The sequence below is a fragment of the Pelobates fuscus genome, chromosome 5, assembly GCF_036172605.1.
Source record: "Pelobates fuscus isolate aPelFus1 chromosome 5, aPelFus1.pri, whole genome shotgun sequence".
Classification (NCBI taxonomy): Eukaryota; Metazoa; Chordata; class Amphibia; order Anura; family Pelobatidae; genus Pelobates; species Pelobates fuscus.
In genome coordinates this window covers 78,864,542-78,885,843 of record NC_086321.1, presented here as the reverse complement: position 1 = coordinate 78,885,843, position 21,302 = coordinate 78,864,542, and the positions used below count along the sequence as shown (strand labels likewise).

Genomic DNA, 21,302 nt, shown 5'->3' with positions numbered 1-21,302 from the left:
TATATATTTATTCTGTAGATTTACAGCTCTATCCCAATTTTATACCTTCACATTGCCGTTTCTGAGAGGGCATACTATCTGGGAAGCTGTATGTTAACAAAAAACAAACAAACTAGTTTTATTTTTTATTTTTGCTGCAAGATACATTTTATGGTGAGTTTGTGGGATTTTTGTTTTATATAAAATTAATGCATGATTTAATACGTCACTGGGTCCAAGAGGTCACCCAATCAGGTCATGCGTCATGGTGAGCGCTAACTCCTTGTAGAGACTTTTACTTTAACTTTGTAGTTCCTTAAGGGTAAAGCATTCAGAGAGTTTGTGTAGATTTTCTCAGCGCAGAGGTGATAAATGAGGACCATATTGAAGTCTGGCAGGGGTTAAAAATAGGAAGCAAATGTGATGTCTTTTTCTTTCCATCCTCCTCCTAAACCAGCATAAACTGTAATCAGCTTTTAGTTGCTTGTTTTCATCGGTTCTGTAGCAGAGACTGAAAGGAGGGGGTAAAAGTCAGCAATGCAACAATCTCCAGGTGGCTGAGAGAGAGAGAGAGAGAGAGAGAGAGAGAGAGAGAGAGAGAGAGAGAGAGAGAGAGAGAGAGAGAGAGAGAGAGAGAGAGAGAGAGAGAGAGAGAGAGAGAGAGAGAGAGAGAGAGAGAGAGAGAGAGAGAGAGAGAGAGACCAGAAAGTCAAAAAGGGGCTCCCTGATGGGGATTGGCTCAGGCTGGAGAGACAGCAAAATTTGTAAAGCATGAGTATCCATGCATGCTGGTGGGCAGCTCAGAGGAGAGGAGTGTTTAGCAGCAATTAGTAAGTCTCACATCAGTGCAAAGGATCAGTGATCTCTCCTGTGCCTTCAAGAAGAACCTCCCCTGGGACTCCCCATGTTCCCCTAGGTTTCAGATGACCACCGCTGTCTGACCTCTGCAGTCGTCTGTCCACCAGAGACATCCCACCTCTGGAGTGTAATCACTGACATTTACACTCCGGCTTCCAACCTGTTTACAACAAGGAATTGCTAGTCAGTCTTCAAAGCCAACTGTTCTCTTCCCCAGGCAGCAGACACTTAGCCCAGTGAGTTTTTTTTCTCTCTTTTTTTTTTTTTTTTACAACTGGGAAGAGAACAGAAGGAGGGGGATAGAGAGAGACAAGGATTAAGCCTTTTTTTTTTCCTTTGGTGGGAGTTGAACATGTCATCTCTGTTTTTCAGGCTGTGCAGACTTTAACATGCTGGGAAACAGATTGTAACTGCACTGCTGAGGAGAGTAGAACTCTGAAATAGAACGTGGAACTCAGTGAAAGTATAGCATCTTTTGTTTAAGGATTTACTTCCAAGAAGAGGACTACCGGACATGAGAGGTCCTTAGAGGTGGTTTGTCAAACAAGTTATGGATGTTGGCGCACCACTGTCTAGCACAGAGAGCAGCCTACCGAGGATCAGTTACCTCCAGATTTCAGCCTTACCAGCTTCTATCCTTCCAGTATGTTTCTTTCCATGAGGCATTTTCTGAAGCCCATAGCCTCAGTACAATGTGGAAATGGATACTGACAAATGTTGCCCCAAGCTTTTCCCACCTGCCCCGCTCTTTTCTTCTCTTCTTTTTGGTGTATTCCTTGTCTGTCAATTGCAATGAGGTCGGGAACAGGGACTTGCTGCAATCTCCTGAGGTGTCCACCAACTCTTCTTCTGGGAGACACGTGCGTAGCTACAACCACCTCCAGGGAGATGTGCGATGTAGGAGACTCTTTTCTTTCTCTAAATACTTCCTCAGAATTGATGCCAATGGCAAGGTCAGCGGGACCAAGAAGGATGACTGTCCATACAGTAAGTACCATATCCACCCAAAACAGTGGGTGAGGGGGTCTTGATTGAGGTGAACATCGGAAGGGGTGAGGGCAGATATTGACCCAAGGAACTGGGACTATATGTCAGTGTAAAATAACTATTATATGTCTGGTTTTAGGGGCATCCTGCTAATCTGGACATTGTTTAGATAGGCATTTTAATCTATGATTATATTTAAAACCATGTTTTGCAAGTCCCACAAATACCCATTGTGGTACATCTAAAGGGACAATGTTGTCCTCGAGTACCAGATTCGTTTTAATCGCTATAGAGCATGTTTTAGGCATGCTAGCGGAGTGAAATGTAACACAGGTACTTGTTGAATACAATGTATCTAACAGGGGCACATGCTGAATTAAAACTGGCATTACTGTTTGCTACAAAACTCTGTTAACTAGTGATACCTGATTAAACGTTGTAGGATTAAGACATTGAATGCAATATAAATCAATGTTGGACTGCAACTCCCATAGTTACTTGGCAGATAAGAGTTACGGTCTTTCCAGGGCAGGGTGTCTAGCTTAACTTGTCTCTAGATCTATCAGCATAGGAATGCGATGGATATTGCTTTTATAGGGACCTACTTACTCAGCAGGTCAGAAGATTGTTTGGGGATATGGTAGCTTGCATACTGATGCTTATCACTAACGCCGAGGCATTGATGCTCTGACAGTCACCAGATAACACTAGAGCTGAAACGGCCAAAAGGTAGCTATTAAACGATTTTAAAACTTCAGCTGTCATATTTTGCCACACAGACATTCAGTCTAGTGTAGAGTAGTTATCATCTGTGCCATTGAGAGCACATGGATGATAGGAGTTATAGTCCAGCATCAATCAGCAATAGGTGTAGTGCTAGACCTTGCCATAAATCATAAGATTATATTTTACTTTTTTTTCCAATCACTTGTATACATATATGTAACTGAAAATTCCCTAGATGATTTAACATTTGTAATTTTAGCTTTATATATTTAAGTCTTAAGGTATGATGTATGTGCATTCTCTGTATAAAGAGCATTACATCGGGCTGCTTTAGTCTGCCCTTTGTTTAAATGATGTTTGACAATGTGAGTACCAGAGCAGTTGGCTGGCTAATTCATATAACACCACTATGTTAAATGACCCAGTTTATGGGCTTACAATGTCAAAATGCCACAGGATGAATTACTGAAAGCAAGCCACTGTGCAATTAGTGTCTTAGCCTTGTTCCCTTTCAAAACAATCTTATAAAGCTCTAGATATAGTCTCAGTTAAAATATCCCAAATCCAGCAAGCAATGAAAAGTAAATTTGTCAAATACCTGTATCCTTTGTTTGATGTCTCTTCAATACAGACTGGAATGGGGACTTAGACACACTCTGGCAATCCAGCTGGAACATATCTTATGCTGATTCATAGTCATAGGATAATGGGAATTATAGTTATAATCAGTTCAGAAGCTGGATGTCAGAAGTGAAATAGCACATTAATGTTAAATATGAATCCAGAAAGTGTGAACCCAGGGAATTTGCCAGTCTTGGTGGGATTAAAACTGGTTTGCAGAATTTAGACTCAAATAGTTACTATTTTAGCTTAAATATGACAAGAATGGTTAGAACTGGTAGTTTTTGTGAATAGACCGTAGATCGTGCAATCGTTTTCTCCCTATACTGTACATATAAAGTTGGAGTATTCTCTTTGGAGATAGTGTTTTTAGTGAGGCTATTCTCAAAATATTAAGGGTTCTGTTGCTAAAAACAACTGACCTGGGACAAACATAATCTCCAATTCAACAGAACTGAATGTTTTTGTTTTGTTTTTTTGATTCCCAATAGCTGAGCTGTTTTAATATAATATTCACTACAACTTGTAGTTTAGTAAATAGACCCCCAATTAAACAGATAGCAAGATTTTGAATGTTCCCATTAACACATTTTCTGTGGAGCCATTATATTTAATGTTCTGTCAGACATGTCTTAGGTATGCCTATTTTAGAAGTGATTTAAAGTTTACTTTTTTATAAAATATTGTCAGGCACCATGTGTTAGAAAGGAGATTCCCACAACAAAATATAGCCAGGTCACTAGCCATGTCTACCCGGCATGGTGCCAGTCTGCTAGTCCCCAGTAAAAGCCCAGTTAAAAGCTTTAAAAATCCTGAACATTTCCCTTTCAAACTACCACCATGTCCCCTTTTGCTCTGCAACTGAGGATCAATTTCAGCTGAGAAACTGGATGTCAAAGTACTGTTTGTTTGTAGCCCAAGTAAAGATTAGCAAGATCTAAGGCTAAAGAGAAGAAAAATACCCAACGAAATTTGAGAATAATTATCTGTTTGTATTTAAAGGATGTATAGGATCTGCCAAATAAATAAAAACTGCTTAACCTATGCACAACCCTCCGGCACTTAAATTGTTAAAATTAAGTTTCTGGTTTTGATTTTAGTGAAGTATTTGTATAGCAGGGTTCATATATTTTGTAGAATATTCCTTGGATCTCTGTTTTTTTTTTTCCTTGTTTGGGAACATTTGAGATCTGTGACGAAAAGCAATCACAACAAACATACATATGTTGATTATTGCCAGTATGTTGTTCTATGCAGTGCTGATTATATAGTGCTCTATACCTTGTGTACAAGATGTCGTATACTTTTCTTCATAAGACACACCGCGTCACTGATTGTACTAGGAGATTGAAGTGTGCTTGTTTTTTTAACTGTTTGTATGATAGAGAAAAGTGTCTTTAAACCACTGTGTTTTGTTTTTGCTCTGGCGTCTATGGTATTATAATGGCAACACCTACAAAATGTTAAATAAAGCAATAGCTGAATCTGAAAAATAGTCCAATTCGACCAAATTGAAGATTTATTGCAATTCTGCTTATTTAGTCCACGTTTTGAAAATTACTTGTCAACATGCTGCATCACACTGTTTAGTAAACAAAACCTATGTTTTCTGATCCGACTGTAGAAACTAGAAAATGGCCGACTACATAAAATCACTCTGTCCCGTAGTCATTAAACAACACATTTTAGTGAATTGGAAATCCAGTCACAAATTTTTAACCAAAAGCGTTTTTCAACTCAACTATAGTCATAGCTTGGCTGTTTAAATCTAAATTTTACATTATGTGTACCTGCTGGTTTATGACCGCCAAGATGGTATCTACTTATGTGAATTGAAATATCTGAAGGAGAGGTTTGGTTACCAGACATAGAAATGAGGAAATAATAGATTAATTGAAATTGAGTAACTGAACTGTGGCAGAGTGAAATCTTTCAAGAACATTTACAACCGAGGGGGAGGGGTACAGTGTAGGCTAAAACAATCCAGAGAGAGTGTCCCAAGTAAATCAATTTCGAGATGATTTTTTCTCATTACAACTTCTCTTCCTAAATTTTGTGGTTCATTTATGAAGTCACCAAAGTCCATTTATTAATGTTTCCAGAGACCACTAACTACTAATTAAGCAAATAAAGGTCTACGTTTTTTAGAAGTTGAATTTGTAATTCTTAGTGGCCGTGACTTGATGAAATTAAAAGTTGGCTGTTCTTATACTGGTCGTCCATGATGCTCGCCGTACTTTTGGCCAACAGTCATGAGAGTTGCAGTTTCTAAAAAGCTGCCTTTTAGCTATCCTCTCTATTGGGCGTGTGCGGTTATTTTAAAAAAAAAAAAACAATGTTTGTCATGTCACTTGATTAAAAAAGAAAAAAAAGAGAGAAAAAGTAGATTCTTATTTTTCTTATGTGTTGATTTTTTTTTTCCCCCACAAATATTCTATAAAAATTTTAGCTCAGCTGCACGTAACTGCAAAATTAAAACGATTTTCGTCAATGGGAAACACAAAGCCTTCATATAGAGAAAATTGCTTGTCTTAAGATGACATTACCATTACAATGACAAGCAGAAATACAGACGGTTTACATGCTCCTCAACATTAAACAGGGTAATTAGGCAGTGAGGCACAAAATGTAATATTTAGCCTGAGCGGTTTTGTTTCCCAAAGCGGGCTGAAGTCTCACTGAGCCCTCCTTGTCTTTAGTCTAGTAATAAGATACTGATGCCCTATTATCCACTCTGCCTGTGTCGGTATCTCCCTTCCAGTACCAAAAGAGCAATTTCTTTAGAATAGAATATTGTAAGCACATCCTGGCTTTTCAGCTGTTTTGAACTTCAATTCCCACCAGGCTCAGCCAACATAATCTGTAAAAATGCTGAAATGTATATACACTTCCATCACAGTGAATAATGACTGCATTACATACAAATTCACAATTAGTCTGTAGACGGTGCTTGTAAAATAACCGAATTCAAAATTATACTTACCTTAAATTTACTTCATAAACCGCCAAGATGGCAGCCATGTTGGATGTGCGCAAGTTGTGAGTGAAATGTGTAGGTGTACTTTCTATAGTGACTCAGGCAAAAGGAAAGGAATATCAACACAGCCAGCACACACAAGAAAATAAACAGTGACTTGGGGGGTCTATTTACTAAACAGTGAGTTAATAACTGACTTGCAAAAGTTTAGATCAGAACTGGTGACTTAGAAAATGTCTCCAGCTCAATCCAATTTGCGATTGTTTTCCATAACTATGTCCTGAGTGGCATGTTACATCCTTTCAGTAATTGCAAAGCAGCTCTGTGTATGTAATGTTGCTTTTCTCTTTAATCAAGTCAATAAATCCATGTCTCTTTGAAGTTGGCCCTGTCGTGCTACCATTCCCATTTGTTAATCCCGGTAGATTGTTGTGCAGTCAGACACCCAGAGCAGCTATTATATCTCTCTTTCTAATGCTAGAGCATCACATCGCTCTTTGATAGGTTTACAGCTGACTAGATGTTTGTCACTTTTAAGTCTCCAGCCAGAGTTAAAGGGTGTATCCCATTTCATCAGATAATCTTTACTTTAATCTGTTTGTTATGTTTACACCGTTGAGACACATATTTGTATTTTTATGTATATCCACATTCCTACTTAATTGGTCAAACAATAAAATATACCACCTACTGAAACCCACATAGGCGAGATTTACTAATTGATAGTAAATGATTCTTTAAAAGTAGTATCTCTCTCTGATCATAATCCTGTAGATTGTAAACTTGTAACAAGGTTCTCTAAAACATGCAGAATTTGTTTGCTCAGTCCTGACTGCAAAACAACTTTGTATTGCTTCCTTTATTTAATGTACATATGTTGAGTTGGCATTCACACCGTAATCCAGAAGAGCACCAACAAAATCCAGATTGACAATAATTTCGTGATCATGTCATGTGCCATGGCGGTTCGTCCGCAAGCACACATCAAGTTTACAATCTGCTAGGATTAAATGGAAAATATCAAAAAAGAAAAGCACTCAAGCAGGTAACAGAAAGTACAAATGTATTTCAGTTCATTTCGATAAACATATAGTCGAGAGGTGATTCAGTAAAACGACCTTGCACATTTTGGACTTACTTAAAGCGCTGAGTAAGGGCTGACCGAAGTCTAAAATGCATAACATTGTTTTGTTTTTTTATGACTGACCTCCTGACAGGATGTTTTCAGGGTGAAAAAGATAATATAAATGTAATTTTATTTTTTAGTTTGAGTGCCAGCATGTTTTCAACATGTTGCTCCATTTTGTTGGCAATGTCTGAATATAATAAAATGCATGTAATAATTATAACAAGGGAGAGCTGAAACTAGTATGCACGAGATGGAAACTTATCATTTTAAATCATGTGGATTTACTCACTGAACAGTGAACTGAAAACCAATTTTCAGTATTTAGGCCAAAATAGATGATCTTGAAAAAAAATCTTAATTAAAATGCATTGGTCAGTTCCCAAGAATTTGATATTTAGTCAAAAACCATTGCTTCTGGATGTCCCCTGCTTCATAGGCCCAGTCAGCATTACTGAACATGCCATTGAAAAGTGCAGATGCTGCTGGTCTTACCACCTAAAGAAATAAAGCTTTATACTGTATTCTATACCCACACATATCTCACAGTAAAGTGCTATGTAATATGTTGGCTCAGAGACAAATACCTGTATCACAAAATGATGACTGCTGAGCATCCTTCCTGCAACTAGTAACGTCTAATCTTACTCACTGCCTTTCACTACAAATCTCTATAATACTACCTGTCCTTCTCCTTTACCTGATCCTTATTGGCTCCATCACCCACTGGCCACTAACACTACTCTGACTCCCTGTTACTTGTCCCACATCCACTACTGGATTACCACTCTCAGCTTATCATTGTTTAACAAACCCGGAAAGGCTAATGCAAAATTTAACTTCAGCATGAGCTACAGCCTTGGGACTGGGCTTCACACACCGGGTAGCCAAACCTCTGGAAAGTGATATGACATAAACCAGGGAGACGGTACCCTACGACTCTTTTCTCCATAACATATACAATGAACAGTAGTGGTTATAGTACTCAGAATGGTTTATTAATTGTCCTGATGCTTTAGAAAATATTATAATTTGGTATGACAGAAGGGGTATATAGTTACACTGCTATAAAAGGATGAGATAACCGTGCCAAATACAAGTAAAAAAGAAGGGTAAAAAAAAGGTGGCGATAGTGAACATTACGCACTTTGTAGCGCAATCAGGGTTGCTCACTAAAGTGAGAATTGTCGTCAGTTCAAAGTGAATTCCAGTTTCAGGCTGAACAGATAACGGAATTGACTGAGAGAATTGAAGTTTTCTTTGAACTAACTTTGACTTCCCAGGAACTCTTAATTTAGTGTATAGCCCTGTTAGTCACTGGGCATGTTAATAATAATAGGTTATATACAAACTTGAGATGTTTTGTTAAGCAACAGCAATATTGCAAAATTAATGGCATAAAAATGGAAATATACTTTATTTTATTATATCAACATTGTCACAGTTGCTGTGATATATGATGATAATGTCTGCATATCCATTCTAGCAGACACAGAGAGTCTGCGATTTGTATGAACTGGTTTATTTTCTAAGGCTAAGAATCACTGAGTAATGTGATGCAAAGAGAACATGTTAACTATTATACTAGAATATTAACATGTTACATCCATTTTTACCCTGTATTATATATTAAAAATCGCTTTACACTGTACGTTCTAAAGGCATGCTCGTACCACTTTACCTATACATACCTATTTTTTTCAGAGTAGTATTAAATGAATGTTCATTTATACTTATAGCAACATAATTCATTTCCTGGGGATGTTTAGATTTGTTTTTCTACATAACTTTCGCCTCTGTTTGTTATTTGGAATTTTCTATAGGATAAAAAGGCTTGTGTTGTGATGTTAATGGTTTTATGGGTTAACGGAAGCAAGCAGAGTTTTCTTTAAACTAATCTCTTGCTGTGTTGCCTGTTCACATAAGTCACATCCACAGATTAATTGAATTAGATGCTTTGTATTGAGCTTGTCATTAAGATAAACATATCTCTGTTATTATTTATGCAATTAGAATGCTTCAAACATTAGAGGATTATTTAACTGGTTTAGCGATATCTTACAGGATCACAAGATCTCAAGATCTTTAAAAGGCAAGACCCTCATTATTTTTCCATTATGTCTTTTTATAACTTAAATCCAAGAGGCGGGCTTCAAGGACTTTAATTAAAACAATATTTACGATAAAAAAAAATATCTCTGAAATAATAAATAGCGCATTCACAAAGAAAAATTCAGTACGCATTTTAGATGTATTTTTAGCTTAGAACAAAATTGATTTAAAAAAAAAAAAAATACTATCAATACCTTTCAAAAGTATGATCTTGCCTTGAGTAAAGTTGAAGTCAGGTCTCTGGTAGTTTGTTTGTACTGTAAAGTACCCTGTCATTCACAGACTTGTGGTTGACAAGTTCACATTCAGAAAGTAGCCTGCACTTTATACATTGTGCCGATGAAAGGCTCGATTTAATAAGCTTTTCCAATGATTCAGTACTGTTATAATAACTTTCCAAATGATTTATCTACACACATTCCCTTAGATTTTAATGATGACTTCTGTGGGTAAATTGTCAGGAAAGTTTTTCTGACAGTATTTGACTCATTTGAAAAGCTTATGAAATCGAGCCCGAAATCGATAGCAAAAGAATAGATTTGGTATACCAACTCAAAGATCACTTCCTCCACAGCATGATTCCTGTCCTGTGACTTATTCATTAAAGTAGGAAATCTTGGGAATTAAGAGTGAATTCAAAGCGAATTTCAAATTTGAGGCCAAACTAACGGAACTGAAAACACAAGCTGCATTGGATACGTTTTCCAGTCATAGTCTAAAGCTTGAAATGCACTTTGCATTTACTTTCAAATCCAACAATTCACACTTTAGTTAATAACCCTGTAGGAGTTGTGAGATGCGGATCACATTATTTGGGGGTGGAGCAATTGGGAGCCTAGCCATGTTCAGCTCAGATAGCCCCAAGATGATGAGATTTGCTAAGAAGCAGAGCTGAGTGAAGGCCTGAGCTCTACACCAAAATAGTAAGCTATTATATCATAGCTCCCAACTCTGGCGTCCTGAAAATCCGGACACTGGTGGGAAGGAGAAAAAGGGGGAAGGGCGGAAGGCCTCATGCAATCCCATCGCTACCTCAGCCTTTAAAGTGGTCGAGAAAGGGGGTAGCGTTAAACCAGTGTTAAACCGGGCTGCATGTCAATCATGCAAGCTAGCCAACTAACGTAAGACCCTGTAGGGAGCACAGTTTCAGTGCTCCTTTCAGGTACTATGGCCTAATGAAAGCACAAGTTATCTATTGATGCACATGTGCTATGATTTTAGGGGCAGTTCCCTTGTGCACAAAAAGCAGGACACCAGAGGACTAAGTTGGGACGATGAGACCGGACCCTGTAAATCAGGACTGTCCCACTGAATACAGGATATATATATATATATATATATATATATATGTATATATCTCTGTATGCAGGGGGAATGTTCAGAATAGAGAAATCCTAAATGTAAAATACTTTCCATTTGATTTTCAATGGACCCATTAAACACTTATAATGGTTTTTTTTTCTACTTTTGGGGTGACCCAATGATAATTCTCTTTTGAAGTATGGAAGAAAATATCCTTGTAGTTTAAATGTGTACCTATGAAGCTATTCAGACTTGAATGATATTCATTACCATAATTACCTAAACAACTTGAGAGTAATTAGTGGCCAGAAATCAGTTTTGCTATGCTGGAAATCTTTAGGATCAAAGAAAACCCTTGACAGTAAAGATTTTCTTCAAGTATGTCAAACGTGTTTCTCTTGGCTGTTGTTTTTTTTTTCTTTTCTTTTTTTCTTAATGTTTGTTGGCTAACTGAAACAGTGGATTGGCTAACAGACACTCGTCTATTTTAATTTGTATTTAATCAGCACGTGTCAAAACTTTGGAAGGAAAATTATAGATTTTGAAAGTCCTAATTTTACATTTGGTTGTGCAACCAGAACTCATGCCATCATTTCCAGCTGCAGTGCCTCAGCACACGTTCATTGTATCATTAAGATATTGTCTAAATGTTGCATAATTACATGGGAACACGATTTTGCCATGCCTACGGGCTACATAGTCAGCCCACCAAATAGTAAATTGGAGCCAATTAGTCTCTTTAAACACTAGTAACTGTTAGACAATGTTGATCCCATTGCACACCTGATACACTGCTTTATACATCTCCCACCATAACTGAAAAAATAAATACATTTTTATACTGCATTTCGTAAGTGAACATCTGTGCATTACCAACAGGCATGAAGAAGTATATAATAAATCTTGTACAATATACTGAGTAATTGCATCCCAGCTTACTGATGGCCAGTTGCCATTAATGTCTCAAAGGCCTGATCACACAATTCTGCTATAAATATTGCAACCATAAGTCTTGCAGATTATAAATAGAGCTGTATTAACCCTTTTGAGTTGCCAGACGGAGATAAACTTTGTATACCTGCGGCTCTTTCTTGGGTAGATATGTGGGTGTTTTGCAAGTACTAGATAAATATTTACATTTGTAAATGCTGTCTGGCATGTTGCTTATCCAACGATAAATATGTACCTCTCTGGAAAGCAGTCGTCAGCTTGAGAATGACGTGTAAGGCCTTTCATTGGTTTGCTGGATACTCAAAACACGTATAGTTTATGGGATTTAATTATTTGAGTCAGACAAAGAGATCAAGAAAATAATAGTATGTACAGACTGTGATATAATCCACAGTTGGTAGCAGTGATGGCAACCTTGATAGTGGTATTATAGGAAAAATAGCTCAGATAAATCTGGAGTGCCAATGATAGCCACCACTGGTCTGTGATCAGAATTTTATGATTTCTAACATTTGATTTCTTTTAGTTTTTCTAATAGTCTTTATCAGGAAATAGACAAGAGCAGGCATAGAATGGAGAAGGATAAAGAGAGTGTAGTACAAAGTACATAAGCAGGATGTTGGAGAAACAATGCGTAAAGGTGGTGAAAAGAGTAAAGGCTGGCTTGGCATGAAGTAAAGAAATACAGTAATGGAGTGTAGGAAAATGAGACAGACAAGGACAGAAATGACTAGATGGGGGGACAAAAGAGATTTTCACATTAAACATAAAAATGAGATGATGCTCTGATTACAGCATCCCCTGCACTTACCCCTGGACCAAGATGGACCATTTTTTGGACTTCCCTGGTGTCTTGTGGGAGGTAGTGTGGCTCCTGTACACTGTGTATGTGCCCAGATATCCCATTGTCCACCTCTCGCACTCTCTGCATATGTCGTGAAGTCTGAAGTCACATGACTTGGTCCCTCTCACTTCCCGAGACACACGGGGAGCATAAGAGGATGTATACTGTGCAAAAATATACCGGCAATGCCGCCAGTATATTCTTATTGCCGGCACTGGCAACCCGGCTGGTATGGCTAGATTTTTGGGGGGTCTGATGATCAACTATCCTGCCACCCACCTGGGGTAGCCCGTCCATACTCTGACCACATCAGAGAGCCATAACTAGCAAAACCAATATAAAAGTCTGCACCTTCACCCAGAAGTACTCACCACTGGGTCACAAGGGATCTCATTTGATCTAGAACGGGAAGAGGACCACATGAGTCACTGAACTGGGTGACACCAACCTTTGTGATACCACTGCAGTTAGTAATGTGTTTGCCTATTGTATAATATGGCAATACTGAAAATATATTGGCACAACATAACACAGCAATAATGTGCCAGGTAAATTAACATTATATATATAAATATATTTCCATTTATAAAAGTGACTAATATACCAGGTTAAAAAAAAACTGGGCTTGCACACAAAATAAAACATGAAATAAAAAAGTCAGCACAGCTTTACAGGTTTAGATTTATAAGCCAATTAAGGTTGCGCTGAATCATGAGCAGAAAAAAAAGTTAAATGGACCAGTGCATTAACTATATTGCAATTCCACTATATCTTGCTAAATATGACAGCAGCTGGTGCAGTTTGACAAAGTTGGGCAGAGGTCCAAGAACAGCAAATCTTGTTATGCTATGGCTGTCTAGAATTAAACACATACATAATCAGCACTTAATCCTTCTACCCCAAACATTTACGCCAAAGTGGCACCCCTGAATTTTCAAGTGTACAAAGATAATCCTACTAACAGGCCAAGATGGTTTTGAGTGTAAACCAACTTTTGGAATGTGTTAATGCAACTGCTGTATGCCATGTTTGTATCAGATGAAATCACACGGCTTTCACTACACATACGGCACCCATACATCATGTGCCAGACAACTTCTGCTAAAGAAATGTTGTGTATATTACATTCTGGTGTCCATCAAATCCGAGCAGACGTGAGATCTGTGAACCACTTGCACCTGAAGTCACTTTCTTTCTCGCTAAAGACGTTGGTAATGAACAATTCATGGAGATATTTATTGTCAGGTATACTAATGAAGACTGGTGATGAATGTGTGGATGAGTTGCAAACATTTATAGCACAGAGAAGGCAATCTCACTCTTCATATATTGTTTAACTATAATTCTCATTGTGTCTAATGTTGGTTCTGGTGATAATGTAGTCAATACCGAGTCATGTGTGTCCCCTTTTGCTTTAAGTTAGAAAAATGGAGCATTCTCCAGACTTCGCCTTCAAAATCTGTAACTTTGTTCCAACACAGAATGTTTGAATGTTTCATGCTATCATAGAGAATACAGTGCACTCTGCTTGAGTTTAAAGACCGCAGTATTGTTAAAACACCCGGCTATAAACAAAACAAAATAAACAGGCAATAAACAAAACAAAATAATAGAAATTCAGTTACAGTATGTGATCATTTATTGCAAAAGCAGGCCTTTATGTTAAAGAGTTTTTCCACCCACCATGAGCACTTCAGTGATTTCAAGTGGTCATGGTGGTAGAAGTCTCTATATATAAATATGCAAAAATAAAATTAAAAAAAAAAAGTGTAACTTATCGTTTAGTGAATGGACACCTTTAATTTATTTTTTAACAATTATTTAGACCTACATTTTGAACATTGAAAAATTTAGCTCTTAATAATAGTAACAAAAACTCGTCCAATTCAATTAGATTTGAGATATCTCTTTCAATATTTTTGCTGTTTCCTGGCCTATATTTCACTATTTTAAAACTCAACATTGGTTAAAAAGGCCCCAGAAACATATATCTTTGTTTTTGTATGGTGTATAGAAAACTGGCAAACACAATGTGCAGGATTTTAGCTTTTTCTGTATAACACATCCTTATGTCATTTATCTACTTACAGGTGGATTTTAAAGTCTATACCATGAAATACAGATCTAAACACAAACATTTACAGAATAAATTACACTATATTACCTTTGACCGAGTGGTACAATGTAGTGCAAGGCACAGTGCTCTTACTTTAAGATAGCAGAACAATTTACATTGGGTATAGAAATCAATCAGTGTTTTCAAACATTCGAATATTAAGCCCCTACAAATGTTACACCTGGACTGCAAGATATCAGAATCACATATCATTTTCTGCCTCATATAAAGTATGATTTACTGTAAATGTTCAAAATCTACATTACGATCTTTGTTTCTGGGTTGAAAATCCTTATGCAGTGATATGAACCTTTGTACCTCCAAATGGAATTTGTATGAAACGTTTTTTTTTGTTTTTTTTAATCTTATGTTTAGTGTTTCTTCACTGCTTTCTTTTTCTAATTGTATTTTAAAACTTTGGGATATCACCTAAACAGCAATTACAGTGCATAATTGTAATGTAAGAACATTTTTTTTTAAATGTTTTTTTTTTATAAATTTAGTTTTCAGTTTTTCCAGAAATCACTGTTTAGATGATATTTAATAAAGAAAGAATTTGCGGCAGTAAGTTGAGTGAAAGTTTTCATTGCATTAATAAAATGTATAATATTTAGCAGTTGATAAAGAAATAGTTATGGTTGGTATCTATCTCTATAAGTTTAGTATTGTGGGTACACACACAACTCCCAAAGGTTATTTACTTCAGTCAGAGCCATAGCAAATTCAAAATGAAAGCCAAAATAGCCAAATTCAAAACAGAATCGACATGTATTTCTAATTCAGCTATTTTGGCCTGAATTTTTAATTCCTTGCAGTCCTCACTTGAATTACCCTGTCTGTTGTATACCTCTAAACATTCCCAGATTCTTCCAAAAATAGTGTCACACTTCCCCATGAATTCCAGGGGGTACCCAATCTACCAGTCAATAAATGCCCACTAAACCAGATAATGAAATAATATTAAATCATAAATAAATGAAAATTCTACGCTTCCACATACACATTAATATATATGTACATGAAGTGTCTCGTCTCTAACCTTTCCATATGAATACAAATAACATCAGAAGTGCCATTCTCAGATCCCTGAATCCCTGTTTAATTTTGCAATTTGGTTTATGGAAGAAACTATTACATATCTCAGTTTAAAGGGTTGCTCCAACCACCATGACCACTTCTGCCTTTATACATGGTCATTATAGATGAAGTCTGCCATAGGCTATTTGTACCTACGGCACAAAAGACTTAGGCAGCCGAGAACTCTGTTATAGGCAGCCTTGTGTCAATTCTGTGCAAAAATTACGACTGTCGTCAGAATGCACAGTGCACTAGCAACATACATAATGAGCTTCGTGCTTGCAAGCAGTACGCCTTCAAGGAGATGATTTAGTGTCCCCTCCTTACCTCTGTGCGCTCTCCCACCTCCCTCTAGTAAAACTTATTACACATTTTTAATTGTTTTATTAAAAATCCCCTGCTCCAGGCAAGACCACAGAGAGGGAGGCTGTGACATCCAATAGGGTGTCGAATAAAGCTCCATAGAGCCTTTTACTGTAAAACAATAGTTTTTTTTAAAAGGGGTAACCTGCATTCTTTAGGTAACATGTGGAAGACGATTTTGGTAAAATTATCTACATTTTGCTGGAAATTCTTTCTCTGTAAATTTGACTGGCAGGACATTTTGGAAAATGCAAGCACACAATATCTTGAAGATTGGCACTCCTGCACCATAAAAAGCCCCATGACACGGACACATATAGAGATTGGTGTAGCAAACAATGGGAATGACATACTACCTACTCGAACTGTCATATGTCACAGACAATGCTTTCCAGCACCCCACAGTGTGGCTATCGATGTTCTCTATTTTTTCTGTGAAATCCAAAGCGCTGGGATCCTTGATATATGCATAGGAAGTACTTTGACCTTTAACATGTGCTGGGACATTTTGTTTTTGTCCAAGCTCAAATCTCTATTGAAATAAACCTAATGCTTCCCAGGTGACTGCAGTGCTTCTGAGAGTTTAGGTACTTTACAAAAACTGGATTAAAAATAGATATACTTTATTCTAATTCGATGATTCTATGCAGTTATCAAAATCAAAAATAAGATATTGGGAAAACCAAATATTGTTAAAATGTATCTTAATGCTCTCTTATATCCCATATATATATATATATATAAATCCCGATTTTTATAACCTTACTGCAAAGTTTTATTTTTCATTAAAATAACATTGGTCGATAGACGGTCTAACATTATTTTGCTTTTTTAAATAACAATCTTGTTCGATCTTCCTGTTTTTAATTATTTTGTCTATTTTAGTTAGGTTTAATTAAATCCACTTTTGTCCATATTAGTGACGCTGATAAAAAGGACTAGTCATTTTTCTTATTATATTTCTGAAAAGAGTATTGTTGCTTGGAGCACACAATAACTTCTATGTATAGCAGAGAACTTTCACAGAAGTTATTGGTCTCCTGTGGTGCCTATAAAACGGGTCACACCTGTTTTGCACATAACGTCATTAAGTGTTTGAACCTTCCGCATGATAAAAATGGTGGGTTCACCATATCAGTGGGAGTCACGTGGTCCCATCTAAAGATCCCCAGGCAAAATAATTCCTAAATATTGTGGAAAACCAGTTGTTGCCTTGGATGCTACATTGGATTCTACAAACTCAATATACTATTGCATACATACATATCACAGGTACAAACAGGTTAATGATCGAGAAATAGCATATATAAAGAGGTCTGCCTAAATTCAAAGAGCGTTTCCCAAATGAATACTGTAAGAATGAAAATGGGTGTGCTTCTCTATTAATATGTCAATTGGTCGATAAATAGACATACTAATAAATTAAGAAGGCTTTTTAAAAGTTTTTTTTTGTTAACTAGAAATAGAATTTTCCACGTATTTTGTAGTTTACCTTTCCATGACTCTAAGTGCGGTACTTTGTATTGCACTGCTTTAACCCTATAGAATATTCACCGTATTTAATCAAGCCTCTTTGGGTGACATCATGCACTGTGGCGGAGTGTGAGTGTCTATACTGTTAATTGTGTGCAATTTCTAAAACATAAGGAGTGCTATGACTTATCCAGTTATATAAGCACGTGTTAACCTTTATTTAACTCCCCATTGGCGGTGTTTGGAGTTATACTATATCAGAGCCATATTATTGCCCATGAAAATCATTGGCAGTCTTGAAAATACATAGAATAAGTATTGCTATTTAACAAAATTGCACTCTTTTAATCCTTAATGTTTTAAATTATACTGTAACAGTTTTTGTCTATGGATCCTTCAGCAGCACTTCATTTTCAAGAGTATATAAAGGTCTAATTAAATGAACTAAACCATTCAATTTACTGTATTTATATATTGTACCTGTATCCTGTTAAATACAGTTACATATTCTACTGTGAAACATTCCTTTCATGTTTTCACAAGGACTGGCTGTTGTTTCAATCACCTTTTATCATCTCCTTCTTGTTCTTCTATAGATGGGAAGAATAGTGTCTTTTAAGACATGATTCCCCCTCCCCCTTCCCTCTTCCTTGCTGCCTATCAAGTATTTTCCACCTTTCCTTCCTTTTAATGTGTCCTTATCTCTTATCTGCACCATGTCTGAAGCTTCTAAGGTATCTTCCAGGAATAGCCCACTGTGAGAATTACCCATCTGCTTACCATCATGGGTGAGATGTGGCAAGTAAGCAAGGTCTTTGGTCCCCGAAATTAAAGTTCACAGTAAGTTAGTAAGGGTAGCAAATTCTAGCTGGGTCATTGGAAGGCTTGCTTGCCTTCAGTTTAGGTCACTTGTTTCTATTCTTTGAACACTCCATTTTAAATGACAGAATTTCATAGCGACACTGAGCAACTGGACAATGCATTTTACTGCTCTGAACATGTGCACCCAATTATAGTGTGATACATTTAAAGTGTCAGTAGTAAACCGTGTTCTATTATAGTGTTAGACTAATTCCTTGCTCTCACATCTCCTTCTCAAGCTTTGCCTTCAGATCACTTTGAACTTTAGAACCTAGTGTAGTTGTAAATTAGCACACCATCCTCCTAATCAGTATAGATTTTATTTTTCCTTTCTACCGTATAACATGAAGTTCTGTAGAAATTAGCAAGACATTTAGTGCAAATTGACAATTCACAGTAATGTGGCTGTTTTGGGCATCTTAAATGTCAATACATATTTGAACGAATAATAATACAAAAAACTAGTTACTTATCTTTTTGCTCCCAAGTGATTTCTAAAACTATGACTCAAGTCCAATTTTGATGCAGTGCCTTCAATCTGTCTGCATGATTTTTGTTGTTCAGCTGTCTCTTGGTTTTGGTTCAAAGAGTATGCAGTCTGCTATATTTGTAACTCTGATAAGGTAATCCCAAATTAAAAGGCAGCCCCCTCAAATATTGTAAATTAAGTGAAGATAGGGTTTGAATATAGATGGATCATGAAAAAACAACCTCAATTTCCATATGCCTTTTTGTTTTTCCTTCACCCTCCTGCTAATCAAGTCTTAACTTAACCTCAGATGTCCCTATTAAGACTCATTATCCCCTAGTCTATATTTCAGCCTATATCTCCCTACCTTCCTTCAGAACCTCTAACATCCTTCATACAACATTAAAAAATGTATTACCCTCTCATCCACTATCACAACAGCTCTCATACTCCATTCTTCCGTTACAACAGATCTCATACTCCATCCTTAACCAATTCCATCTTCATCTCCTCTCTTATAGCCCTTCAATCTCTCCCTTCCTACATACCACACTTCTTTGCTCCATCACTGCCTATATAACCTACAATTCCTCTATTACAGGTCATCTCACCCTTTCTTATATCATCACAGCCATCTCACCCTCACTTCCACCATCACAGCCCATATAACTCTCCCTACCTTTAACCTCTAATATACTTGGAAGACTGTTTTAGTGAAATAGAATGTAAACTTGAGAAAATGAAGGCTCCACTTATTATTAAGACTAAGTAACTCTGTAACTCTTATAAGACAAGTAGGGTTTTTCCTACCTGTCTGTAATGGGCAAGGTTCAAAAGACCGCAGATAGACCAGAAATAAGCCGAGTTTGAATTGGACTCTATGACTGTAAGTTAGTTGCTAGCCTGTACTGACATCTCACACACCATGGACCTTGGTTTTGAAAATCCCTGGAAAAAGACAGAATCTAAACTACAGATATGTAAGACAACCATAAATGTAAAACAACCTTAAAACCAAGTTTCTCAGATTAACATTTGATTCAAGCAAATATAGTATTTAAGATTAAATACTTAGACACCATTCTCCTCTTTTTTCCCTTGCACTCCATGAACGTATAAATCACACAATATTACACTTCAACAACTAAAAAATAATCTTTAGAATGTATGATTCCACCATCAACAAGTCGAGGTGAGTCAAGTATCTGTCTTCATAGTTGTGTCTTCTGCACCTCCTTATATCAACCAGTGTGCCTGGCTTAAAATACAGCACTGATAATGGGATAAGTTATAGAGTTTTAGTTTCAATATGAAAATTATTCTGTTATTACACTATTTTATTTGAACTCATTGTCCTAATGAGACTACGGTCCACAGCACCTAGATACTATATAATAACCTACAAATATAGATGTTTCTCTTTAAAACCCAAACTCCATCTATTAGAACAATTTTTTTAATTGTGAGACTTATTCCTTCTAGATTGCTAATACTACTCGGCACCCCATGGGTTATCTACAGATGAAATGTGGTATGACTGCGATAGACAATGAGGGTCTCCATATGTTTTAGTTCTGCTTACCTGAACTATTTAGATAGCTGTGTAGTTTGTATTTAGTTTATTGTAAATTTTAGTCTGATGTAGAGTTTTCTAAAGTCTGTACGTTAAATGAAAACTGAAATATTTTTTGCACAATAATAATCTTTGCTTTAAGTAACATAGGATAGATTTAAGATCTCTTTTTTTTCAGTTTGTTTTAAATTTTCTGAACTGTTGTATTCTCTACAACTTGCTTTAGTGGAGCATACTTATCTCATTCACTTGGCTAAGAAAACTTTTATAGATCTTATCATACTAATCTTGACATAAACAATTGAATGCCTGGGTCTGTTCACAAACTTCCCCAGAGTAATATATAGACCTTGATAGCCTATAAACATCCATGAAAAAACTCTGCCACAAACTGAGACCGCATGGTTAGCCATAAAAAAAGTTAACTATCTCTATATAATATATATATAAGCATATATTAAATTATGTTATGTGACCAAGGTGGAATGTTCAAATCGGTTTAATAACAATTATAATAAGATTGTATTAATTATCCATTGTTGTCCTTGTTGCTTCTGTTATCATTTTTAGAGGAAAACTGCTATAATTACATTTTCAGCATTACTTGAATGGTTCCTATTCTAACCACATTGGCTTTCATCATGGGACCTGGTCCCATGCTTTTCCATCGTCTGGAACTGGGGCTAGCCACAACCTAGGGATCTTCTATTCGTAGTTTGGGCCTAGTTTGGGCCTAGAACCAGTGGAGCAAATTCCATCGGAGTCTTTCACTAAAGATGCTATGGGTTTGAAGAATATTTACAGTTCCGATATTGTGGCCTAAAATTAGTAATTCGGTTTAATTCCTGACAGTGCAACCTTTAGGGAATAACTGTGAGCCTTCTCTT

General features: G+C 36.6%; 1 protein-coding gene across 1 annotated transcript in view; it reads left to right on the top strand.

Annotated features, from left to right (window-relative positions):
- Positions 1 to 797: 797 nt before the first annotated feature.
- FGF10 (fibroblast growth factor 10) overlaps positions 798 to 21,302 on the top strand; it is an 82,379-nt gene continuing 61,874 nt past the window's right edge. The window contains exon 1 of the mRNA XM_063456874.1: positions 798 to 1,824. Coding sequence (XP_063312944.1) covers positions 1,392 to 1,824 — 433 coding nt within the window. The 5' untranslated portion in view covers positions 798 to 1,391. The remainder of the gene's footprint in view (positions 1,825 to 21,302) is intronic.